We start from the raw sequence: 27,242 nt of genomic DNA, 5'->3' as shown, positions 1-27,242 counted from the left end.
TATTGCAAGTGGCTGTGACAACTGTTTGGTCAAAGGACCTCTTCATGTGCCATCACATCAGGTCAGCTTATCAAAGTGACATTTAAAAAGCATCTGCACAAACAACAAGCTTATTAACTGTGATTGCCTTTGGACGTCAATCAGCTCTGTACTCATCTTGAAGAATCAGTCAGTCAGTGGGGTGCTGTTTAGCTCAGTTGGTAGAGCGTGTGTCCCATGTGCTGAGGCTCTGGAGCGGACCCAGGTCCGACTCCCGGACTGGGTCTCTTTGCTGCCTGTCATTCCCCCTTTCTCTCCCTGTTTCCTGTCATATCTTTAGCTGTTCTATCAATAAAGTCATAAAAGGCCAAAAAAATATTTAAAAAAAAGAATCAGTCAGTCAATCAACAAGTCAGGTCTTTATTTGCATCCAAATACACACGCCAAAGCTCTTACAGTAAGTATTTCTTTCAGTGCCCCTTTAAAGAAATATTTTAACATTTTGGAAAAGCAGTAATTGATTTATACATACAGTATGAAACTCGGCCTGGAGTGGGCCAACTTAGCTTTGAATATAGACTGGAAACAGCACCTCTCAAGCTCATAAACTGACATGTTTTCTCTTGTTATTTAGTCAAAAATAAAAGTACAAAATAAGTACAAAAACGTAAGTGCAGGGTTAGGGTTATTGGTGACCTGTGGAAGTCACAAGTCACTCTTCTCATTTTGTAGAAGTCAATTGCAAGTATTTCTTTCTGTATTTTCAATATTTTCTTTTCAAAGATGTAGTTTGACATTTTGGCATATATTCTTGCTTGGGTTAGATGAGAAGAACAGTAACACTCTCTTGCAAACATTTTCAACTTAGCTTTGCATAAAGAATGGAAACACAGGGAAACAGTAAGCATGTTTCTGTCCAGAATCTCCAAATGCTCACATTACATATCATAATTGAATTCTGCTTTTTTATTCTCTGTAATGTCTATTTTACCACATAAATTGGTAAGAGTATAACCTAATGCAATTTCTTGAAAGCAGCAGAAATAAAACCTCAAAAACCCACACATTTCTGGGAAAACTGATTAAAATATGTTCATTAAAAAACACTTCAGAAATGATTCTGAACGGCTGGAAACATTTGGTTAATTTGGACAGGCAATAAATACAATACAGAAGAGTTCAGTTTCATGCCCTATACAAGAAAATTATTTACAAGAGAAGTTGGTCCAGGGTTTCTTTGTTAGAGCTAAACGATCAGTAAAAGGCAGTTAGGTTCAAACAAACTGTCTCCTGAAATGACACAAGAACAGAAAAGCAGAGACCTCTGAAACAAACTGCAGATGACATTTGTTTAACAATGTGCAGCCAAGTTAACCATGGGTGCAACATCACATATCAGCAGATGGCGGGCCACTGGTTACACAACCCCAGTTAGCTTTGTAGTGGTAAACCCACAAAGCTATACTGATAGCTGATGTAAAGAAGCCTTCATGTAATCTTCTGTAGGACTAATTGAAGTCTGAGAAGGAACTTATCCCACAGATTGATTACAACCAGCTAAGACCCTCAGTGACAGCTCCTCCATCAGACTAGGCGACCAATTCTCTGGCAAATTGTTCTGCCTACATACAATTAAATGTATATATTAAATGAAACAGATCTATTTGATTTTAGACAGAGCTACAGCTCTCCTGTCTGTGTTCTGAAACAAGGCTCGGATCAGATTCTTCACCTCTGAACTGCAGAACTCCATTGCCAGCGGACCTTTACCATCAGCCCACCTGTGGAGAGGAGGCACAGATAGATCAGCCAATCAAACACATTGATGGAAGAAAAGTATGATGCAACCAAACATTTTATGTCATGAAAGGAAGAGTCATTATTTAATTGTACATCTCTTATGTCAAGTAACAGATACAGACTTGAAAATTATTTTGATTGAAGGGATCTACGGTGGCCCTCCAGTGCAAATCACAAGCATGACGAAATAGTTGTATAATGAGCTCTAATGACGACGACTACTACGACGACTACGACTACTACTACTACTACTACTACTTCTTGTGTGGCGATACTTGATGTTTGACTCAGACCAAACAGACGGGAAATACTGGACTATGATAAAAAATAATAACAAAAAATTCATCATCAATTGAATACTTTTTTCTCAATTGTCAAGTTTCCTTCTTACCTGTCGACTATCTCCTGCAGGTTGGCCCGCAGCACAATGACCAGCTCCTTGAAGGTGCTCCACTTCTTCACATAGAGAGGGACTTCCTCCTGGTATTTCTTGTTTTTGTTTTTTTCAGCCAGAGGAATGAAGACCAGTGGACCCTCCTCAATGATGGTTTGGCACAGAGTGTGGAGGTGCTCCCCATCCTCAGAGGAAATGTCCTGTAGATTGTTAATTTATAAAAATATATATACACACAAATAAAAAATCCTTACTGGTCATCAATAAAGATCAAGAACTATGTGTATACATCAGATCATTATCAAGATGATATGACTTTTCTATCATTTGTGTTTGGGCATTTTATCGACCTATGACTGCATCAAAGATAAAACAATGATGGAATTAGTGATGCTGAATTTGTCTTTTTTACATTACACACTGTTTTTTTATCTGACCATTATTACTAACCAGTATTTATCTGTTTGTAACTTACTCATTATTTGAAGTCCTGTTTTTATTTTGAGAATTTACTACACGCTACACAGCCAGCTACACATCACAATTTAAGTCCAAAACCTCATTATTTCCCAGTTTTTCAATGAATGTTTACTTGCATTTATGAACCAAGTTCCATGTCTAAGTAAAGGGGTCATGAATTAAGAAAAATGACAAACCTCCAGCATCATTATTTTGGCAATGACTTCTGTAATGGCTGTGTTGAGGAGGCTGCCCATGGCTTTACAATAGATGCTGACTGGTAGGACATCTTGCCACACTGTGCCCAACTGCTTCAACTGATGGATGACCTGCAATCAAGCAAACAGATGATCACTCAGTTGATCACAAATGACTGGATGACAAGATGAATCATATCATCGCAACAACTTTACATTTTATTTTCATGGCGTGTTCTCCCACCTGTCTGACTGCCTTGCTGGCTGCAATGTAGTTGTCTTCATCGTCCAGGTTGCAAAAGTTGTGAGCGGTGGAAAGTCTCTCCAACAGTTCGGCTCTCTGGACGTTCATCTGTGTTAAGAAGCACCGGGCACCTGGAGGAAAATCACAAAAGGGTGCTCAGCGTACTCCAAGGCAATCCAACGATTTTATTAATTTGCATGTAAAGGTGGAAATACTGGCCCACAGAAAGACCAGTAAGGTCAGCAAAATAAATGGTGACTTGTATCAATAATATCATGTCAGCAGTTTTGGAAATTAATTTCTGCACCAAATTTCATGTCAATGTCGTTGACAGTTGTAGAAATGTTAGTTCACCCAGTTTCTTGAATCCGGGCACCATGTCAACAAATGTTGCAATGCCCTCGCTGTGAGGCTCTGGCAGGTGAGTTCTGAAATGGTGCCCCAGGGTGAGCAGGTGGTGGGCCAGGTACATGCAGTTGTTGTGTTGGATGGCAGCCAGGTGAGGGAACTTGAGCAGGTTCTCCCTAGATGGATTAGCAGAGGAACAAGAGACAACCATTTACACCTTCATGGGAAATGTGTTGGTGTGATCTGCTATGTGTCATTCATATATGACGGAAGCATTCTTACTTGTGGTACGTTGGTACAACATCGTAGAACAGCTGGAAGATGTTTCTTACAGTGTAGAAAAGTTGCAACGCACTGAAAGGAACAAAATTGCAATTTAATCACAACACTTATCATGCTATGTATACTACAGAATATCGTAATTTTTATTTTTATCATTATTCTTATTATTCTTCTTATAATTATGGCCTTTTTAATGGCTTTATTGATAGGACAGCTTCAGAAATGACAGGAAACTGGGTGAGAGGGGGGTGACACGCAGCAAGGGGCCCCAGGATGGGAATCAAACCCGGGGCCGCTCAGAGAGGACAAAGCCTCTGTATATGGGATGCCCGCTCTACCAACTGGGTTAATCTGCGCCCAGAACACAGTAAATTTTCACGTACACATAGAGTTTAGAGTATAGCTGCAACGATTAATCCTTTTGTTGACAAGTCAAAATTAAATGCCTGCTATTTTGGTAAACTGTTAATTATTTCAGTCATTTTCCACATCCATAATATCAAACATTTGCTCTCCAAGTCTCCAAGGGTTTACTGCTTTTCTTTGTCATTAGTGATAGTAAATGAAGAGTCTTTTGGTTTTGGATTGTAGCGTTGGACAAACGAAGAAATCTTAAGACATCACGTTAGGCTATGGGGAATTGTGATGGACCCATTTTAGAAGTTTGTAACAAAAAATAAATAAATAAATAATGAAAACAAATCTTTGTTGAACCTAACCTTTGGATTCCCATGTACGCTGCAACTGAGTAAATCAATAGTAGTTCAGTTAGGTCTTTGGCACTGAAACGTACCAATATGTGGAGCTTCCAACAGCTTCAAACAGAGTGTTGAGTGCCAGCTCCATCAGCTGCTGCACTGACTCACTGATGCGACATGCCGGCAGACACAGACTCCATGCAGACAGCTGCTTTGAATTTTCGATTGTCATCTCCTCATTTGTGGTCTCTTGCTTCACCTTCACCTCTGTACCTGGAGCCGGCAGCTTGGGAAGACGCAGCTTGTAGTCTGGTGTGATCTAGGAGAGGAAGATCAGAAAAAACAAAAGGAAGCACTTAAATAATCATATTTTTATAGGTTTTCTTGCAGTGTTTGATAACTAATCTGAACCTTCATGAATGAAGACACTCACACATACTTTAACTGTGTTGTGCATCTTCGAGGTCATGAGTTTGCGGGCTGCCACGATGACATCCTTGCACTTCTTGCTAGCAAAGTGACAGTTGACATCTCTGGCATATTTGAGGAGGTCTGTGGAATCGCCCTGCAGGAACTCCAACTCCTTCAGAGACTTCTCAAACTCCTCGGTTTCTTTGATAACCTGGAACACAAATGCATATTGAATAAAAAAGTAATTTTCTAACTCTCAACAGACAGTAACGTGGCAAAGACAAAAACAATCATCACACTGCACAAACTGCTGTTAGGCCCTTACAGTGTTGTATTTTTCCAACTGGCTGCTGTTGCTGGGGATGGAGTACAGCAGACACTCGTGGATGATGCATTGGGAAATTTCATCCCAAATCAGCTCTCCCAAAATGGCCGACAGCTTTTTATCCCCAATGGACACGTCTGAAAAATTCCAGAAGATGTGACTTGCCTTTCTCAAAGTCATTGTGTAACAGCCTTATAGCACAACTTATCATTTCTGTATGAGCCCAGCCGTACTGTACCTAGCAGGTATGCATGTAGTGTCTTGAGCACCAGGAGCAGTTTGCTGTAGACCTGTGAGGGAGCTGATCTCTCTTTGTTGCTTTCTTCCAAGCAATGTAATGCCAGGACGATTCCCTCATCCTGCTGCTCCGTCACACTCACTGACAGTGACGGGTACATCACTAACGGCTTCAACATGTTCTTCAAGAGCACCTGACCTGGATGACGATGATAGAAACCAGTAGAGAACAGGTTCTGATTTACATAAGTATAAATGCAATCGTCCGCTGATGAGTGACAATAAACTGCAGCGAAGAAATGTAAAAAAAAAAAAATATGCCCTCCGTTACAGTTTTTAAACTAGAAAACATCCTGCTCAGCACATGATGGTCACAAGTCTTAAAAAAAAAAAAAAAAGTGGTGCCAATTTCATATTAATTGGAATTAAGTGACTGAGTGGTATGAAAACAGATTTTAACAGTGAGTAGAGTGTCTGGCTCTTACTGAATAGTTTGAACTTGTGTTGAAGGTCTCCCTGTATGGCCAGAGCTTGCAGGACAGAGCACAGCAGAGCAGGAGGTTTTGGTTCACCGTCCCTACTGCTAGCATGGCTCATATTCAACTCCACCCTCAGGAAGGACTTTGGGCCTGCAGGCTCTAGTGATGAACATCCAACAGTCACTACCAATGCCTCACAAAAGCAAGATTTTGTCATCTGCCTTATTTGACGAAACTATATTTTTAAGCACAAGGTTCAAACACCATATCAAACAATACCAACACAACATTGCATTAGAGAGGATGATCCAGAGAATAATTACAATTGTGTTTTATGATGATTCATGGCTCTTACAATTGTAGGCAATGTTTGGTGGTCAATCATTTTAGCATTAATGATGGTGGATGAATTCAAATATTTAGGGGTTACCCTTAATCAAACTCTTAGTTTTAAAAATTATGTTAAAAAGCTGAGTAACACACTGAAATTTAATCTCAGAAACTACAGACACATAAGAAAACTCTCTTACTGTTCAAGCATCGCATACATATTTAAATGCAATGATTCTCCCATATCTTCTCTATTGCATGACAAGTTGGTCTCAGGCATGTAAAACAGCCTTAAAACCACTTGAATCATTAAAAAATGGTTACACTCTGTTCAGAAAAAACAAGAGTTACCCGATCAGTTACCAGGGGAGAGTGCAGTATTCCTAAACGCAGGGCTTCATTTGGTAAATCATCTTTTTCTTTTGTTGTCAGCAATCAATGGAACACACTTCCAACAGAGCTGAATACTTGTGTGGATTTTAAAACATTTTTATGTCATACAAAATGTTGCTGTCACAGCAGACATTTGTGGTTGTGTGTGAGTGTGTGTGTGTATTTGATGGGGGGGAATTATTATTTATAAAAGTTGGCAGGAGGGGGGTATATTGTTTTAAATTGATTGAATGATGTGGGAATGTGTGTATTCATAACTTTGTAATTGAAATTTTGCGCAACTGTAAATTTAGTAACTGTTTCTAATTTATTGTATGTTCCATCTACCTGCACAGGGATTATAGGTGGAAAATAGCAATTTGCTAAAACCCGGTGCATTGCATCTGTCCTTGTTATAAACAGGGTCAATGTTTTATTGTGCGCTATCCCTGTTCAAATAAAGAAATAATAATAATAATAATAATAATAATAATAATAATAATAATAATAATAATAATAATAACAACAACAACAACAACAACAACAACAACAGTCCATACATTTACCTATGATAAACACCTGTGACTGTTTCTCAAAGGTCTATAAGACAGCAGTGATGCACAGGATTCATGCAAAAAACTTAAGTCAGTAAAACATTTGGAAACCAATTCAGCACCTACTTTAAATAAATAAATAAATCACAAATGGCTAGAATAATTTAGAAAGCTCCATCAGTGCCATATCTGAAACATATCAAAGAACTGTTTTCTGAAGTCTTACCCTTTGAAGACGGTAATCTCCAGATGACAAGGCGCTTCCACTCATCGCCCAGGTGGTAAATTAAATTTTCTCTCTGCACTGTCAACTCAGTACTGAGAGCACTGAGCAGTGGGAGCTGGGAAGTCTTCCAGCCCTTTAGGGCAATCACACTGGCCCTTGCCTGGGGGAAAAAAGAAAGTACCCATCAATCAATATGTGCAGCGTTTCCACTATATGCACCTAGCAGAGGCGGACCGCCACTGCTGAAATACGATCGCCGCTGCTGATTTTTATTTATTTTTTTAACGAGGAGAGAGGAGAGGTGGAGAGGTGGATAGTGGACTCAGTCTTGTCTCTGTAGATACTAATGTTATATTATTTTGCGCTATGGACGCTTCATATCTATGGAGGACTGAAAGTGCCATAATTAAATAAATAAATACACCATTAATAATTAATCAAATGTATCATTAATTAATTGAATGTGTCATTAATTATTAAAATTTGAATTAAATGTGTCAATTATTCATTAAAATACCAATTCATTTTATGTAAAAAACATATATAATTATTTCACTATTTAATTAATTATTTCATGGTCCTGTGTTGCAGTGCTTCATGAATTTATTTTATCTGTCAAACTCACCCATCAAAGTCAGTGGGCAGGGCTAACACAAATTTAGTCTAATCCATTGCTTTGGTCTGAAGTCTTGAAACCGAAAGAAGAACATCCCCTTGAACTTTCTAGTGAGATCAAGTTTTTGACATTTTGTCCTTTGTAAATGACCTTTAGTGTGATGATTATTTATAAGAACATCTTGTTTTCATTTGGTTTACTGATATTCTTTGAAGCCAGGTTATTATTTCATTCATTATTAGACGCTAAATGCGGGACTTTTATTTTAAAAGCGTCTCGCTGTGACCTGAAAAACATCCGTGTTCGTGTGAATTGTGTGTCTGCGTGTTGGAATTGTGCCTGCATGGTCTTTGCTGAACGTGATGATAATTATTTACTTAGTACCTGGCTGATAAAGGGCACAGGGTTTGTTGTCATATCGCTTCATGACATGTTTAAAGTCCGTGTAAAGCGGCAAAAAAATTGTGTTATGAGTTTGTCACACCAAAGAAACATGTATCATTGACCACTGAGCCAAAATTGAAAGATTAAAAAAATTGTTAAGTATATAAAATTAGGTCTCTAAATCATGGAAAAACAAGCACTTCTTTCTGCTGTGAAACGCTGGGGGCGTGTCAGTTAGAGGCGCTGGAACCACGCCCATGCGGCGGGGGCTACACGTCATGTTAATGACGTCGGTGTCTCCCCAGGTGTTCCCCAGGTGTTCCCCTTGTCCATCTAAACCCGCGGACAGTTTATAATCATATAGATGCTGTTATAACGTGTATTGATTGAGATCCTGACCCACTAAACATCCTGGAAAGTGACGGAGTGAAGTTTTTCGCGCTAAATTACATAATTATACATAATCACCATCAGTAAACAGGACGCTGTCTGACTCTGTCACTTGCGGGGACGGAGGCTGTTTTCTGGGGGACAGTTTCCTGAAGTCTCGGTCAGGAGGGCTGGCGGTCGCGGTGATTTATTTTCGTCAAACACTCGGTGAGTTAAACACTCTTGTGACAAGCGTGACAGACGCTGTTTTGTGAGCAGAAATGTGAGGAAGAGTCGGGAGGACAGGGAGGGGACGGACAGGAGGACAGACGCTTCTCCACATACAGCTGTGGGATTTGTTTTCCTCATAAGTTGCTAAAGACAGTTATAGTTACTACGTTACTTTTGTTCGGTCATGTAACGTTGCTTTGTGGGACATTTCTCTGTATGTAGTTGAGTGAAGGACCTGTGCAGTTAGACTGTCAGACCGACACGCCCTCGCTCCGCGCCTCCGGATTATCCGTTCACACTGGGACGGCTCACCAATAATGCGGCCCTGATACTACCGCCACATACCGCCGGTGGGACCCGCCGTCAGCAGGACGGAGAGGGTCGGCTGCGGCGCGGCCACATCATGCCGGTGGGACCCGCCGTCAGCGAGACGGAGGGCCGGCTGCGGCGCGGCGGCCACATCATGCCGGTGGGACCCGCCGTTAGCGGGACGGAGGGCCGGCTGCGGCGCGGCGGCCACATCATGCCGGTGGGACCCGCCGTTAGCGGGACGGAGAGTGTCAGCGGCGGTCAGCAGCGGTCACATCTCCTCGTGGCGGAGGAGAGGATGCAAGCCGGGGACGGAGTTGACCAGCGTCAATGGACTCCCCCGTTTCCTTACGTTTCATCCGAAGGAAACTTAAATAAGCTAACAGCGCAGTCACCCTGCACACTGTGGCATCCAGGAAAGATGCAGAGCAATGTGGAGGAGACATGGCTGGTTAGCTGACTGGTTGGCTGGTTAGCTAGCTGCAAACTATTGTAAGCAATGCTATCCGAGACTGGAGAGTGAGTGGGAGAACCGCTGAAGCCGATGCGCTGAACGTATTTATACCACTTCCGCAGCAGGGCGGGGTTTATGCAAATCATATGGCCGCGTTACATAACGCGGCCATGATTTGCATGATTTCTGACCCGCCCATTAAATCCTGAACACAGAAATGTTGAAAAACTGTTTGTGAGCCTAGCTCCAAAATTAAATTCTACATGGCCGAATGGCTTTTACATGTTTTAAGTAAACACATTTATGACCCGTTTAATGTGTTTAGAAGAAAATGGCTGATTTTGGTTTACACGGACTTTAATGTTTAATTCAGATTGTAACTTTTACAGATTTGTACAGTTTGATATAGCATGTTTGAGCTAGCGGGAACGCTAATTAGCATTAGCTCAGCTATCCTGTCGGTACAGAGGAACGCAGATGAGGTGTTCAAAGGTGTGTTCGAGAGTGTACAAGGTTCCTGTAATAAACACTTGGACCATCGTTAGAGAGTCTAACCATCAATCAGCCGGGGATGCTACATCCTGCACCTCGCACTCTGTATCAACAGTGGGGCTAGCAGGGGACCGAGCCTTCCACAGCGTTGCCAATAAAGTTTTGTTTGATTGCATCAATCCATTATCTGGAATCAATTTGCCTTGACTTGATGTGCAGGGTAACCAATTAGGTGTTAGGAACCGCCCATCGACTTTGATTGGTGAGTTTGACAAATAAAATAAATTCATGAAGCACTGCAACACAGGACCATCAAATAATTAATTATATAGTGAAATAATTATGTTTTTTTTATATCGAATGAATTGATATTTTAATGAATTAATGGCACATTTAATGAATTAATGACACATTTAATTAATGATTTAATGGTGTATTTATTTAATTAATAAATATTTAATAACCTGTTTGAAATGATTTATGAAAATAAATCACAAACTGCACTGGGCCACCTTTAGAGACTATGAAGCCTGTTACGCCATTTCTTACAGCTGTTACAATAATGAACTTTAATATAACAATTTCGGCTGCCAATATCCATGATTCTATTGTCATACTACGCTTAGCAACTATCATTGTCATTGTCTCTATAACGTTACCGTTGATGCAGATGATGCGCCGCGCTAAACTCCGCTATTCCGTGCCGCGCTGCGCCGTCTCTCAGCATACACTACAATGGAGGTAACGTTAGCGCCGAGTTTGGAGAAGGTGCAACGTCAAACTTTGAGTTTACTTGATAATGTCAGCTAGGGCTGCTCGATTATGGCAAAAATCATAATCACGATAATTTTGATTGATATTGTAATCACGATTATTAAAGACGATTATTCATTGATTTGAGAACAAGAACTTGTTGAACTTTGAACTCTGGTATTTCTTTCAACACAATAAGTTTGAACTGAAAAACAAGAAAAATGCAAATAAGAGAAAAATATATCAATAAAATGAATTAAATAATATGTAAAATAAAAAATAAACAATATCCCGGTGCGACTCGACCATAGGTCCGTTGTGGTGGCAAAATATAATGCTGTTGACACTTTTCTTGCAACTTTTCTGCGACATTCGTCATAAAAAGAGCAGGCAGCGCAATTCTGCTGAAATGGTGACATGATGGTAACACATACCGCTTGTCCAATGTGTTAATCGGTTTATTGAACCCCGGGTCGCTAACGTTGTTGATAGGGCACATGTCTATGGCATCAGGTACATGACGGCATCCGTTATTTCTTTATGCCTGCAGGAGCTGGGTGGATATGCGGTGGCATTGTAAAGTGCCTTAATAGAGGACTGTGTGGCGGTGGCAGGAGTCGATCAGTTTTTCATTTTTTAGTTTTTTTGTTCCTTCTCTGTTTGGTCATGTATTACTCTGTGTGTGGACTTTAAATGGTTAAATTGGTCGTGTTCCCTTGAGACACGGTCGCGTGACATATCTTGCACAATATCTTCGTTTGTTCCAAATCAGACTCCTCGAAACCGAAGTGTTTCCACACTACAGAATTCGCTTTACCTTTTTTCCCGACCAAAGGCTGCATTTCTGCCATCTTCTACAGTCTTCTTCTACACGTTTTTTTCCAAACACGCAATGGCAATACGCACCGGCGTGGCTGAAAGCAAACATTTTCAGGGGGGGCGGAGTGGTGTGCACAGGTGGAGATGAAACGGTTTGCTGCATTTACCACACAAGACACGGCTTGCGCTAGAATGATCGTTTTATTACGATTATCTTGTTTTCATGATCGAGGGAAGCCAAAATCGAAATCGAAATTGAAATTCAATTAATCGCCCAGCCCTAATGTCTGCATAACAATTTTAACCAGCACCAGGTAGATGTCAACAATGAAGCAAGCATCACTGATCACGGATTCAGGATTATCATTAGGGGTAGATGGATTTGTGCCGAGTTCACAAGTAAGGACTCCAACTTTGAGTGGCGTTCCAGTGTCCTTTTTTTTTAGTAGGAGGTCGGAAAAAACGCAGCATTACTATGCACTTAAACAAAAAAAGGTGCAGACATAACTTCTGCCTTTTGGAAATAACTCACAACACACAACACTGACTGACAGTGATTTGATGTTTGTAAGATGAGATATATTTTGTGTCACTAAATGTGTTACAGAGGTAGTTTTTGTCTAAAGTAGTTTACCAAATATACAGATAGATCTAAATTAGCTTTGTTAATGTGTCATGATGTAATTTTTCTAGCTGAGTGTAGAGGCAAGGTTGTGTGGACTCTTACCCGTTCCAGCTGATTGGCTGCGTCGACAAAATTCTTGTCCTGTATAGATTTGTTCGACTCCTCCATTGCATTGTGAAACTGAGCCACAAAGAAGATACAACAGCCTCAGAAACATTCAAATATGTATATTTTGGATGCTTAGAACATCACTGTATCTCTGTTAGACTTTTATTTAATGTATGGCAACACAAACCTATTCAATTTCTTTCTGAGAAAAAAAATGAAGGTAGAGCTTTTATGTTGAGCTCATTGCATTTAAAAAAAGGTGAACTTGGAATCCTTTTATTTGAAGGTATAGAAAAGCTAATATTTCGTATACAATTAGGGGTGTAACAATACATGCATTTGTATTGAACCGATTCGCTACAGGACGTTCGGTTCGGTACAGGACTGTGCACGGGTGAGTTCTCGGAACGGAAGTTGTGTGTGTTTATTTTCCACCTACACGTGCAGCCCGTTTACGTCATGGCTAATGCTAGCGAGAAAACAGAGCTTGAAGACCCTCCCTTATCGCTAAAGTCTCCTGCTTGCGAACACTGCGGCTTCCTCGTTAAATATTGCAACGGAGAAAGACATGGTGACAGTTTAATTGTTGTTCATTTTACCGGTGAGGGTCACAGATGTGCTGGAGGTGTGGTTTGAGAATCTCGTCTCGAGAGGGGTCCTCGGCCATGTCTGCTAACCAGGAAAAACATTCCGATCACCCTGCTATCCAAGTCATGTTTATGTACGGTATATTAATTTTGACGTAGCTTGAACACTACTATTCCACACTGAGATGCTGGGGTCTGCGACCTGCAAACCACTGTTCGACGAGCGCTACAGAGCACACAGTGACAGTGTAGGCTACTGTGTCGATGCCTGTGCAAACAAACGCGACTGTCAATAAATTGTACAAAAATTGCATATTGTCATCCTTATACCTTCATAATGAAAGCCTGTACTCACAAATAACTCATGGGTGGAGTAAATGTGGACAAGTTAATCTTTCTCGCAAAAAACAGAGGGTTGAGTAAAACTGAACAGGGCTACATGCTGGAACTGTTAGTGCTGCACTTTAATTGTAGAAACTTTTTGTTAAAAGCCGTTAACAAGCTGTGAGGAATTTATTTCTATATTTCATGTATTTTTTGTTTGAGAATATTTTATTCATTGGAAAGCTTTTTTTTTTTTTTTTTTTGCATTTTGTTGCCACACTGTACCGAAAATGAACCGAACCGTGACCTCAAAACCGAGGTACGTATTGAACCATAATTTCTGTGTATCGTTACACCCCTATATTTGAATTTAAAAAATGCCATGTATTGTATGATGACCTCCTTTAGGTGTCCAAGGATTTGTATGATGATAGTGTTTCTCTCCAGCTGCTGCTTCAGCTTTGCATACTCAGTCACAGCCACATGTAGATTCTGATGCACCTGTGTCCACAAACCAACAGTTAAAACCTGCACTGCCGTCAATTTGCCTGACTGTTCTGCTCTTCCTGGGAGGAGTTTCTCACATACCTCATTTTCAATGTAGTTTTTGAGGACATCCATTTCTTTGGAGACCTCATCAACTCGTACCATCAGCTCCTCTGCTCCTTGAAGACCAGGTAGGAAGTCTGCATACTTCTTATTCATCATTTCACATACTTCTTCCTATTATAAATAAATACATACATACATACACACACACACACACACACACACACACACACAGTTACTCTATTGTAATGTGGTATAACTGAATGCGCTAGTAACGCCAGTAATGATGAGATTAGATGATTCAGTCGTAGTTATACTGAACACAATAGAGCCATGAAGTCAGCTGTCACCACTTAGCACCACATAGGTCTAGCTAACGCTAACAGTCTTGCTAAATAAAAATGCATTTAATGCACCTAATCAAAGTAGCTTGAAAGTCCGATATAAACTAATGTGGTAGCAGTTACAGTTAACATGAAGCAAAGTGTTATTCCAGGGAGCCCTGTTTAAGTCTAGTTAATATTAATTAAAGGATGAGTGAAGTTTCATATTCAGTGTTAGCGCTAATGGCTGACGCTAGTTGAAACTTTACTAAACAGAGCTAATGTTATGCTAGCTAGCGGATTACCTTTGTATCTTCCACCTTGCGCGACATTTTGCTGATTTTACCGGACAGGTCCTCTTTCTCCAGTTTGCCAGAGCTGGCGAGTACTTCAGTCACAAACGACGCCATACTGTACAATAATGGTAACAACCAAGAATCGGAGACCCGCCACCTGGATAACAGTTTATACTATGGAGACGGCAGCACCCGCCCAGCCCCGGCTCTGATTGGCTAGTACTCGTGGCCTCAGTTGTTCGGATTGGTTAGGTTGAGGCTCGTGGTTCATCCGCGCCGTTAACGTGATTGGATGGTTTTATATATAGATGGTTAGAGTGCCTTAAGAGAGAGAGTGTGGCGACAACGGAAGTTCACAACGCTGGCCCGTCACGTGGTCCATGTAACCCTCCAAAAGTTCCAGGAAGTGCTTAGCGGGCAATAAAGAACATTCGGAAAACCACGATAATCGGTAAATAATGGTAAATAATGGTAAATAAATGCTTTGCTTTGCAACATTTACATGCTAGTGTTAATTGATTTTAACTCCGTAAAGTTTACTAAACCTGTACTCTCTATAGGACTCTAGCAGCGACTGAGTTTAGAGCAGTTTCGGCAAATATTGACACGGAATATACATTTATTGGTACCTCGATTACACGTATGTTCAAAATATGTAAGGGTATGTTTTCTGACAGCAGTGGTGGAAAGTATGCAGATTGTTATTTAGTGCTGTACTTAAATACATTGTTGGGGTACTTATTGTACTTGAGCATTTCCATTTTCTGCTACTGCCTCATCCTACGCCACAACATTCAGAGGCATATATTGTACTTCTTATGTGTATTTGAGTACTTATTTGCATTGACATGATAATAGTAGACCTACAAAAATATAATCAACAAATACATTCTGGACCACAGGCTACCCTCTACATGAGGAGTTGGACACAGACTTAATGAGCACTACTAAAGAATACAGTCTAATGACGTCATGTCCACCTGCCACATTTATAAGGTACTTGCTTGCTGGCTCTAAGTTCAGGGGCAGGAGATCTAGTCGCCTTCTCCCTCCAGATGCATCATTTTTTCTAATGTCCCCAAAATGTCCTCTGAAAGTGAAGACAACGGGTCTCATTGAGCCGGACTTGTGCTCTTTGTCACCTTAAATAATGAATAGTGAATAGAACAGGGTGTGGGGGAACGCAAAAAAAGTCAAACAAAATAAAAAGGAAATACTGATAATTAATTGTGGCGGAGACTGTCTCAAAAGTTGAAATGGATACTATTGCTCTTTTTGTCTAAGTCTTCAAAAAATGGGTCTTCAATTAATCAATCAATCAATCTATCTATCAATAATCACAACACCATCAATCAGATTTTGTTGTAGCAAAATGTATACAAAATAAACAAATTGTATGTAAACAAAATACAAAAAAGAAAGATGACTCTTTTCACTAAATAGCGTGAGTATCATACAGCCGTGTAACTCTGTACTCTTTATACTTCACAACTACCAAGGAACCACATTTTAGAATGTTTTGTCACATCTGAGATGGACATACTGTTGCAAATTAGCATTTTAATTAGTTAGCTGAACACCCAAATTGTTTCTATAAAGATTTTTTGCCTCATAATATCACAACCGATAATTGTCAAAACAAAACAGGGAAATTGGCAATATTACAGTAGCAAAAATAGAGAGCATCAATTACAAACAGTAGTAATAAACAACTACAAAAAAGATTATGCATAGAGATATCAGTAAAAATTCAGTAGAAACAATATAAACAATATGAATACGAAACAAAAAACTCCCAAAATATTGACACTATTGCACATTGACGAGAGTATTGACACAGTTTCACACAGAGTGGGGGCTGATGATGGCTTAGCTGTGTCCCACTTTCTCCCACCGCCTGCACTCAGACCTGTGGGCATCCTGAGGCCTTGTTGGTCAGTTTGTCAAGTCTCTTCCTGTCAGCAGTCATGATGCGGCTGACCACTCCTAAGAAAATGGCCGATGTCACAGCAGAGTCAAACAGCGTCCTCTGGAGGGCCCCTTGCACTCCACTGCACCAACTGAGTCCTGACTCCTCAGCAGGCACAGTGGGATCATTATTCTAGCTTGAGTAATTGGAAATTCATTCAACACTGTTCAAAACAGTGCTTTTGTTTCAATCAGTGAAGTCTCCATAGAGTAACAGCGCGGACACCTTGTGTAGGCATTGCTGCAGCTTGTGGTCAGCAACGGACTTGTTCCCGCCTACACGCGAAGGCTGAGCCCATGCACACTGAGGAAATTCAAAGTTACCTCTATTTAAACTGCTCGGCCATCGCGGATGATGAACCCCCACTACGTGAAAAAAGCCCCCATGTGGTGCACTCTTAGTCTCACTAACGGGCCTCAGTATAAGCAGGCCTAGTAAAACAACCTCCACCTTTACCAGCTGCATCAAAGTAATCAATATTTCGCTACATAATCAAATGAAATTGGCCATTCTATGTAGTAACTACTTTTAGTTTATCGTACCTTGGGTATATTTCAATGCTACTCAGGACATAGTATTTTTTACACTGTAGTGTATTCTATATATACTGATTTACTGTAGTGAGCCACTGTTTAAATTAATAGGCTGTATACTGTATCAAAAGAGAGGTATAGTGCTCACTAAAGTGGTAAGTCAGGCATATAAACACACAGAAAAGGTTTTGATACAGACTTATGGTGCTCTTTGGTTTTAAGCAATTCTAGTTTATGAAAAAAATACTTATTCAGAGGAGAGATTTGATGTGTGAAGTTCATCTGCTTGGATAAAACATGAAGAAGACATTGTGTAGGAGTGCGCAGGTGGTCGAGTTGTTAAAGCGCATGCCATATATGCAGCTGACCCTGGTTCGATTCCGGCCAGAGGTCCTTTGCTGCATGTCACATCCCCCTCTCTCTCCTGTATTTCCTCTGTCTACTGCTTAATAAAGGTGTCTATGCCAGGAAAAAATCTTTAAAAAAGGAGACATTGTATATGCATGCTATATAGGCAAATTATATCTGCACCCCTATTTTGTTTTTACTCATTTTTTATTTATTTATTTTAAATGTAAATGTAATACTAACACACATGCAAATATAAAAAAGGGTAGCTCATGAAACAGGGAGTATTTGATCATAATTTACAATATATTGTCGTATAAACATAACTTGAGGCCTTCTTAAGTTGTAAGATCAAATGAAGCCTGTAACTTTAAATCTCATTCTTTAAAAGACATTCTATTCTTTAATAAAGACTATTAACATAAACCTCGATTTCTCATGTTGAGATTCTTCTTGAATAATATTAAAAAAAGGGATTTCAAACATTCAGTTGCAACTCATGTTTATTCAGGAAACAAATCATACCTCCACAACACACCTTATTTTTGACCTGCCATCTCTGGGTTTTTGATACAACAGTAAAAAAGAAATAACATAAAAACAATTAACAAAGGTCGTCAAACTAACATAAATACAACAAAACACCACTTGTGCCTGCCTCATCAGAGTCTGCCACACCACTGCTAAATAAAAATCGCCATCTCCTTCCCTTCCTCGCTCCCCTCCCTCACTCCCTCCCTCACAGCGGGACAGCGATAAAAGAAAAGCCTCACCAAAACCCCCTGCCTTGTCAGAAAACAGCAGAGATGTTTAAAAAAGCTCTTAAGACCCCAAGCACAATCAGATCCAAAGTGTTTAATTGAATTGGACCCACCTTTATTCTTAGGCTGATGTTGATTTATTGGTCGGGATTGCGTTCGAGGACTGCACTTGATCCTCTTGTCCTCAAAGTGAGAGCTCAGTTTGTCAACAATGAAAAAGTAAAGCCAGAAGTAAAGTACTGTTATCTGAAAGCAGGTTGTTGTTACTTAGTCATATCATTGCATCTGTTTTTATGTTTTTTATTTATCTTTGCCCTCAACTCCAAAACAAGTTGAGGTTGAGCTACAAGGGGCAGTTTAATCGTGTTTCTATGTTTTTTCCTCCTTCTCAAGATGACCTCAGGATGCCAGGAGCAGGCAATAAGCTAGAAGCAAATGCAAAGGACGGATTCTCACAATGTTAATTTCTGAAAGAGCTATGATTGAGTGCAGGAAATAAAAAACTGACATAAACATTTTTGGGGACAAAGAATATTAAAAACTTTAAAATATGTATTTTTTCTTCACAAAATCTTTTCTTTTCTAAAGCAGGTGCTTCTATCTTCCTTTTATTAACACCAATAATTGTGCGGTCAATACATCATGGGGATGATATTTATCAAGCTCCTCAGAGGGGGGAGGCTCAGAGGATTGTGGATCACGTCACCTGTGTTAGTGTGGCCCATGCAGCTCCACGTCCGGCAGTGCTCCCGTCTCTGAGATTTGATAAATACATTTTACTTGGTCCAGTGAACCCAAACAGGCTGCAACAACATCATTCACAAAGCTACATTACATTTACCGTACATAAAATGCCACCTAGAGCTAACCAATGGTACTGCATGATATTACATGGCTAATGTGGGATATAGTGTTATAAAGCAGACTACTGAAAACGGGGTGACGTTGAAAGCCAAACAGGATGAGAGAACCATAGCATCATTCTGAGCAAAGCCGTATCTCTTTTCCTTTAGGAACATAGTTTGTTTTATTTCTTTATTTCTTGATGTGGTGATAATTCCCTTAACCAAAACAACAGGTGAAGAACTTTTCACTGTATTTGTGGTGTATTACAGACTGAGAAGGAGTGAGGCTAAGACGGCTAATGTGAATCGTGCTTTGGCGGTGTCTTTTTCTTTAGTAGGAAAGGAAAAGGGATACAGGTCTCATCTGAGCAAGGTAGCATTGTGACAGGTAAGGCATGAGGATTCAGTGTTTTGCTCTTTTAACTTTTAACTAATTATGGTCCTATGCATCTCCTCCTCCCACCCTCCCACACCCTTCCCCTTTCCCTCCCTCTATCCCTCCCCCCTCAATCCTGCACTCTGGCTGCCCTCTCCTTTCGTGGATGCGTCCCCTCGTCCTCCTGCTGTTTAACTGAGGGATGTGATGTTGGAACGGCCACCGGGAGGCACTACGATACGGCGGCCAGCAGGCCTGATGGGGATGTCATCTGGGGTGGGGGGACCTGCAAGAGAGAGAGAAAGGTGGAGTGAGTTACATGATAAAAGAGCACATAAAGAAGAGGGGAAAAAGCTTTTTGAATTTGAATTTAAAGGGAGACATTTAAAAGACTGTAGATTGTATTCATGTTAAATTCATGTTAAACCCAACCGATATATCAGTTAGTCTATATTATTGGCTGATTTGGGCCAATCACAGATAAATCAGTATCTGCCTATATGTTGTCCAATATTCACCGATATGATACCATACTTTTAAAAGATTATTTTGCCAAAAAATATGCTTGGGGTAATTCATGTTAATTGAATCACTAAACTTTATCCGCACTGCTCAATCGTTCTCCTCTGCTCTTTGTTTATTTGTCCTACACATAGAGCTGATCATTACACCTTATGACTTATACGTAGATCCTTTCATGTGTTCCTGGATAAGCAGGATGTTGCTTCTTGTGCAACAATTAAGTCAAGACGACTGTAGACTTGTGTGATAATCTGCGGGGAAGAGGTTTTCACACTCCCCTGCGTGATATGGAGAAAAAGGAGTAAGAAAAAGTCCTGGCCAATTAAAGCACTGGTTCAACTGTAAAATGCCCTGCCTTGGTTGCACAGCGTTTATTTGACACAAGTGTTTGATAACCACATTTTAGGGATCATTTAAAAATGTGTGTATTTCAGCCAATATATTGATATTGGAATTTTTTACTCTCAGATGTTTGCAATGGCACCAACCAACACCATATCAAGTATCAGTCTGGCTCTATTTAAAAATGTCCTCAGCTATAATGGTATTATCTAAAATATATGTTAAATTATTCAATTAGCACAATAAAAAGGATCCATCTTAACAGACCTGTATAACTACACAGACACTAAACATTGACTCCTTTCGCTCTCCTCTGGAAACGAGCATCATTTGTCAATATTTTAAAACGCACTCCCCTCAGAATAGCTTTTATACCGTCATAGCACTAAAATTCTGTGTGCACACACATTATTACTTTCCAGGCACCAGAGGTTTTTCAAGACACATCATTATTGACTGTGATTTACAGTATGTGTCACTGAGATGACAGGGGAGGGCACATTTTGCTGCCAAAATGTTAACAAAAGCAGCTAAAGTTTGACATAATGCATTTCAAAAGGATGAGCCAGGGCTGCAACACATTATCACTGCATATATGAATGGAAAATAACATGATGTCAGAGTATGATGCACTGTTTCTAAGCAAACAATCCTTTGCATCTCCTTCCAGGCGAGTAAATTAACTCTGCAGGTGGCGACTGTGGAAAAACTAAAATAGATACGAGTGACTCACACAAGAATACTTACACACTTAAACACACACACAGCTATTACAAAGCCTGGGAAACAAGGAGTAGCCTCACTCCCTCTAAAATCATGTTCTCAAATATGGAAATTCTTTCCAGCGGAGGTCAGCTTCTTTTTTCATCGATGAGGTATCGCACATCAGCTGCGCTTGTAAAGATAAGTTGTTCAACACTTTTCTGAGTTAACCACTGCTAAAAAAATACAACATGAATTTACAGAGACAGCCAACACCATGCTGAGTTAGAGAGGGTAGCTATTCCTGATATAAGGTCACACACACATGGTCACATTTAGTCTGTCGGCAAGGGCAGAATGACTAGTAGCTATAGTAACAGCTATGGTTGCTCTGTTTGATTATAAAACAGTGGAAACACTGACTGATCTGGTTCATTATTTTACCAGCTGACAAAATCAATTTCTCACATTGGTTTTCTAAATCTGAGATAATCCAATGCTGACCTTACATAGGGGCAAAAATCAGGCTGTCACTTAGCAGCTCAGCATAATGGAACAGTTGTTAAATGTGAATACAGGGCGTTGTGATCCCTCACATTAGATAGGCTTTCTTAATAGACCATGTCCAGATGCCTGCACTGAAATCTTGCACGCTGTATGGTTTAGGCTACGAGCCAATATTCATATCTAGCGTGACTTACAAGTGCAAAGGTGGAAATAAATGTTGCAGAGAGGCTGCAGTTAGAGGTCAGAGTGTCCCGTGTCACATTTTAGACATGAGTCAGGAGCTAGAAAGATTAAGCCAATAAGATGTTGATGGGTGCAAAACAAATGTTTCATATACTTTATATTAATTGGATGCAGGAGGTTGGGATGGGGGGGGGACTGATGGGTCAGTCTAAATAATGATGTCATTGTAAATGGTGCATGACATTCTTTGTGTTTTTTATGTTTTTTTTCCTATCAATTAGAATGACAAGAAAAACTTTGATCTAACAATTATTAACAACAATTTACAACAATTTGAGAATGTTTTGCACAGTAGCAGAGACTCCCTTAAAAAAGGAACTCAATTTAATAATTCTCATCAGGAGAAATTTTAGAAATATTTTGAAAGGCTGTCTATGACAAATTCTTGATTCTCTGGGCCTTCTTGTGAAATCGGCACGTGTTATACATTCTGTGCTCTCTTTTTTTGTGTAGAAAGCATTGCGTTAGTTTGTCCCAGCAAAGTTTATTTGATATAGAGCAGGGAAGTGAGATCTGATCACAAGTGGTCACTCGAGATGCGTGTCTAGAGGCCTAATGCCAGGTGTGAACTGACAGGCCAAAGACACTTGTTGATGCCAAGGACAAACAGCCTCATAGGTTAACGAGGATACAGATGTTTCGTAGAGGAGACTGTTTGTCACCGTTACCAGAGACTCCACTCAGCTGTGTAGTTTATAAGCTTCATTGATAAACCACGGAACTGAAGAGCAACTTTAGGCTTCATGATTTCAGATCGCATGGACACTGTTACTACCTGGTACACCAGCTTTTTACAAGGAAAGACACTATCTGTAGAGTGCTGTGTTAATGTACTGCTAATGCAAACTGAACATTTCCTACTGCTGCGCCAGCATTGAACTGGTGAAACACAAGCTGACTTCTATTTTAAAGTAGGCTAGTCACAGGAAATGCTATGCACTAGCACTTACCGCTATCGTTACTGCTATGTGTCTACAGGGCAAAACAATAGTCATTTTTTGCATTTGTTGGCAGTGGATCAATTTTAAATATGCCAGGGAGTAATTTTATCTATGACTATGTAGCATGAAGAGCTGCAGGCGACAGGCTGCACACGTCCAAAATCCAAAATAACGCCAAATAGGCGATTTTTCTTTTCGCTGCTACAACAAATCATTCGCCATCATCTTGTCAGTCAAGTCAAGTCAAGTCAACTTTATTTATGTAGCACATTTCATACGGCATGCGTAGACTCAATGTGCTTCAAGATAAAAGCATAACAATTTGAAAGATCAGTCAAGAACAAAAAACATGTATGAACATTAAAAAAATAAATACATTCTTTAAAACTAGCTAAAAGCTTGTGAAAAAAGATATGTCTTGAGATTGCTTTTAAAAGATGACACAGTAGTAGCAGACCTTAGTTCATGTGGTAGAGAGTTCCAGAGAGTGGGACCATAATGACTGAAGGCACCATAAGCTGATTTAGAATTTATCCTAGGTTTATTAAGGAGACCTTTATTTGATGACCTAAGGGATCTGTCTGGTGTGTATTCAGTGAGCATGTCAGCAGTATATGGGGGAGCTAGACCATTAATGGATTTTAAAACAATTAGAAGTATTTTAAAATCAATTCTTTGTTTAACTGGGAGCCAGTGAAGAGAAGTTAAAATAGGAGTGATGTGCTCAAACCTTTTGGTTTTTGTCAATATTCTGGCTGCAGCATTCTGAATAAACTGTAGTTTATTTAAGACCTGTTTTAACAGTCCAGCAAAAAGTGCATTACAGTAGTCAAGTCTATTAGAAATAAAAGCATAAACCAGTTTTTCAGCATCTGATGGTGACAGGAAGGGTCTAACTTTAGAAATAATCCTTAGATGATAAAAGGCAGTCTTGGAGATATTAGATATGTGCTTATGAAAGCTAAGATCAGGATCTAGAATCACACCTAAGTTATTAACATGTTCACCAGGTTTTACAGGCAGTGGGATTAATAAAGGGTGAATCTGGTGCCTCAAAGCCTTGGGACCCACTAAAAGGATCTCTGTTTTGTTCTCATTTAGTTGTAAAAAAATTTCAGCCATCCATTGTTTAATATCAGTACTGCATTGGATGAGTTCATTTACTGGGCTATGGTCGTTTGAAGGGACAGATATGTATAACTGTGTGACATCAGCATAGGAATGATATGAAATTTTGTATTGTTGAATGATAGAACCAAGCGGGAGCATGTACAAATTAAACAGTAGTGGACCGAGAATTGACCCTTGAGGGACTCCGTAAGGAATGTCCACTTTATCAGATTTAAAGTTGCCAATGGAAACAGTGAAGCATCTACCAGTTAAATATGATGAAAACCAGTTAAGAATGGTTCCTCTAATACCTAAACAGTGTTCTAGTCGATGAAGGAGAATTGTATGGTCTACTGTGTCAAATGCTGCACTGAGGTCAAGAAGCACCAGAATAGAAACTTTTCGGTTGTCTGAGTTAATTTTAAGATCATTAACAACTTTGACCAGTGCAGTTTCAGTACTGTGTTTTACTCTAAAACCAGACTGGTATATATCAAACAGATTGTTTTTTGACAGATATGCATGCAATTGTTGGTATACAACCTTTTCAAGAATTTTGCCCAAGAATGGGAGGTTAGAAATTGGTCTGTAGTTCTGAAAAACACATGGATCAATTTGCTCTTTTTCAACAATGTTGTTACAATGGCTTGTTTAAGACCTATGGGGAAGATTCCAGTAGAAAGGGATGAATTGACTATTTCAAGGACATCATCTAGCAAACAGCTGAAAACATCTTTGAATAGTTTGGTAGGCATTGGGTCAAGATCACATGTTGCAGAACTTAAAAGCTGTACCACTACTTGCAGCACTATAATTAGTAAGCGTGAAATTGGACAAAGCGTCGGAAAATGTGGAAAAAGTCAACTGTCCATGGTCTTCAAATCTTTTAGTGTAATGTGACTCTTTGCTGCAACTCTGCTGCTAATTGTCACGTCCATCATCTGATTTAAAGAAAAGCTAAATGACAGTGGATGCAGTGGCCAAATAAAGAAATCTGTGAATGCCCCAGTCTAAATCCCATGGTTTTAGCTTTTAATGGTTTTTATTATGCCTCATTCTAGGCCCCCTCAGCAGCCCTAGTTTCCGCATCCATGTATAAAAACAAATGCAGGAGGCCGGATAAGAGAAAGCATTTGCACAGTCAAATGTGCACAATACAGTGATACACAAAAGGCCTTCACTTATGTCTTTAATTCTGATTCATCGACAAAAAAAAAAAGTGCAGTTTTTATGGTTTTAATTTGGGGTAGTGTTCATGTCAGACCACACAAGAGCAAACGGACAACTTTAACTGATGTGACAACGTTTAACTTAATGCCATTCAATGTGTGGTTTATTAAAACTCAAGTGAGCAAAGTAAGCCAGCTTAATGACATGCACAAACAGACAAAATATTACACAGACTGTGTTTAAACACTTTTATGAAGAAGCATGATATACTGCAGATAAATGACTGCGCTCATCATGATGTATGAAACAGGATGATGAGAGATCATTGGATTACTCTTCACAGACTTGATGCTTAACGACATGGGCTGTGAATGCATCATTCATGAAGCATGACTGTTGTCCTTCACAGCATCAAGTGTTGAGATTAAAGGGCTGGGGCGTTTAGATCGACAGATGCACATGCGCAATACTTCGATGTTTCTACATACAGACCAAAAACAGATGAAACGAAGGACTGCGTAATAGAAGGGTGGGGGTTGTAATAAGAAGCTGGGCTCACCGCAGGGTGCAGGGTTACCTGCTAGACTAAATCCAGACTGGTGCAGGTTTCTGACGGGCTGTTTGGTGGGAGAGGTACGTGCAGAGGCCGAGGGGGTACCGCCACGGGACATGGAGAATTCAGACACCGGACCATCGTACATTCCTCTGGGTACTGCCCTCAGGACAGCCAGCTACAGGACAAAGAAGCAGAAGTCAGGATGGAGACAGAGGTGGTGGAGAGAGAAATAAATGTAACCAGCTCCACCTCCACCTGTTTAGCATTATACAGTTGTTTGTGCAACTGTTGGTGTTTGAATTACATATGTATTTTCCAGAGACGCATTTTCCTGCCAAGAACCAGCACCAGATTTACACAATCAGAGACACACAAACAGAAGTAAGCAGATTGGAGCAGAAATCATCGAGTGTTTGTATGTTTTCAAAGCAAGTTGAAACTTTATGCTAGTAGTGAAGAAGCCATTGTCTGTCTGTCTGTGTGTGTCTGTCAGTGGCGTGACTCAGTGGAATCTGGGAAGAGTAAAAAAAAGAGACATCTGTGAATGAAGAAAGCATAACAGCGACTGCTACCAAGATAAACAGCACACTGTTACTACAGCTCCATTTTCTCATCACCAGCCAGCTGCAAATTAGGAAATGGTTGGACAATGAGATTTTTGGCCCACAAGTAAGACGGCAAGTGAGCAGACAGCAGGGTCTGCTACGAGTTCACATTCTTATAAATCAAAAGCTTAAATGTGCTCATCTCTTTATAGATTGGAGGAGACAGCAGTATATCCACTTTGATTAGGTTTTCTTTCTGATGAAGTACAGCTAGCTCATAGAGGCATATGTGGTGAACAAGAATATGAGTGCAATGAATATCTGCATTCAAATTCCCAAATATATACGATTGTATGCTTGTTATTAAGTTAGCAGCAACCTCTTTTTCTAGAGGTTATAGCTGCTGTGTCTCACAGCAATCAATTCAATCTATTTAAATGGTTCTGAAGATGCAGATTTGTTTACTTTACAACAAGCAACACCATTATTTTGGTTTAACACTTAAATGTCCAGTATGTAGGGGTTTGAAGGATCTATTTGTAGAAATAATACTATATACTATCTTTTATATTGTATATCTACAGAGGGAGCACTAATTATGCACTAATAAGGACATCATTTGGAAGCTATAGATTTTATACTGTAACATTCAGATTTTTTTGTCTCCTGTTGACATTTGAGTCTGTGAAGGTCTTTCCAGATAAAGTATCAACCGTCCTGAGTGGCTTTTAGAATCAGATCAGCCTTGTGAGACTACGGTAAATTGTCAATTTGGGTATCTTTTGGAACCCCTTTGCTGTATTTCTGAGGTCTCTCTGGAAAGTTATTCGAATCCAAACCTGCTGCATCCTTTTTCAAAACCAAGATGACGAAGCCTCGACCACCCTCACTGCATGGAGCGCCCTGTGGCTGAACCTTGGAGGCTGATGTCAGACTGACTATATCTCCCCCACATCCCACTTCAATGCCTCCGACCTCCTTTCTCTCCCCATTGCAGCTTCCATTTCAGCCAGACTCCCACAACTCCTGGATACAATCAAAAAACTGCTAGACCACCACTGCTTGACCACTACCCTCCACCTACATTATTCTTAATAAGTGTGTCACTGGGTGGATATCTAAACGACAAATCTTGTTTTTCTGCCATTGTGTTATTCATATTTCTTTTTGTATTAGAATGTATTAGAAACAACCTTCT

At 40.0% G+C, this 27,242-nt stretch overlaps 2 protein-coding genes across 5 annotated transcripts in view; both read right to left on the bottom strand.

Annotated features, from left to right (window-relative positions):
- Window positions 1-379: 379 nt before the first annotated feature.
- zw10 (zw10 kinetochore protein) lies at window positions 380-14,799 on the bottom strand. Of its 3 annotated transcripts, XM_030438676.1 has the most exons (17): window positions 14,584-14,799; window positions 13,995-14,129; window positions 13,806-13,907; window positions 12,490-12,567; window positions 7,336-7,495; window positions 5,860-6,012; window positions 5,376-5,573; window positions 5,138-5,274; window positions 4,835-5,023; window positions 4,497-4,720; window positions 3,704-3,775; window positions 3,428-3,597; window positions 3,074-3,204; window positions 2,830-2,961; window positions 2,171-2,373; window positions 1,712-1,760; window positions 380-1,269 (listed from the first exon to the last, which is right to left on the bottom strand). In XM_030438676.1, exons 1-17 carry the CDS (start codon window positions 14,686-14,688, stop codon window positions 1,234-1,236), a joined length of 2,274 nt encoding a protein of 757 aa, XP_030294536.1. In that variant the 5' UTR covers window positions 14,689-14,799; the 3' UTR covers window positions 380-1,233. The 3 variants fall into 3 exon arrangements, with proteins under 3 accessions (XP_030294536.1, XP_030294534.1, XP_030294535.1); XM_030438674.1 differs by having other exon boundaries at window positions 380-1,760; XM_030438675.1 differs by having other exon boundaries at window positions 380-1,760; window positions 4,841-5,023; window positions 14,584-14,797.
- Window positions 14,800-17,909: 3,110 nt separating this feature from the next.
- Window positions 17,910-27,242, bottom strand: part of dpysl3 (dihydropyrimidinase like 3) — a 43,745-nt gene continuing 34,412 nt past the window's right edge. The window contains exons 13-14 of one of the 2 annotated variants that reach the window (XM_030437298.1): window positions 25,503-25,674; window positions 17,910-19,692 (exon numbers count right to left, since the gene is read on the bottom strand). In XM_030437298.1, the coding sequence (XP_030293158.1) occupies window positions 19,598-19,692; window positions 25,503-25,674 (267 nt within the window). In that variant the 3' untranslated portion in view covers window positions 17,910-19,597. The remainder of the gene's footprint in view (window positions 19,693-25,502; window positions 25,675-27,242) is intronic. The other variant, XM_030437299.1, reaches the window with a different exon arrangement.

This window comes from Sparus aurata, chromosome 13, assembly GCF_900880675.1.
Source record: "Sparus aurata chromosome 13, fSpaAur1.1, whole genome shotgun sequence".
Classification (NCBI taxonomy): Eukaryota; Metazoa; Chordata; class Actinopteri; order Spariformes; family Sparidae; genus Sparus; species Sparus aurata.
The sequence above is the reverse complement of the archived record's forward strand: the minus strand, read 5'-3'. Positions and strand labels throughout refer to the sequence as shown.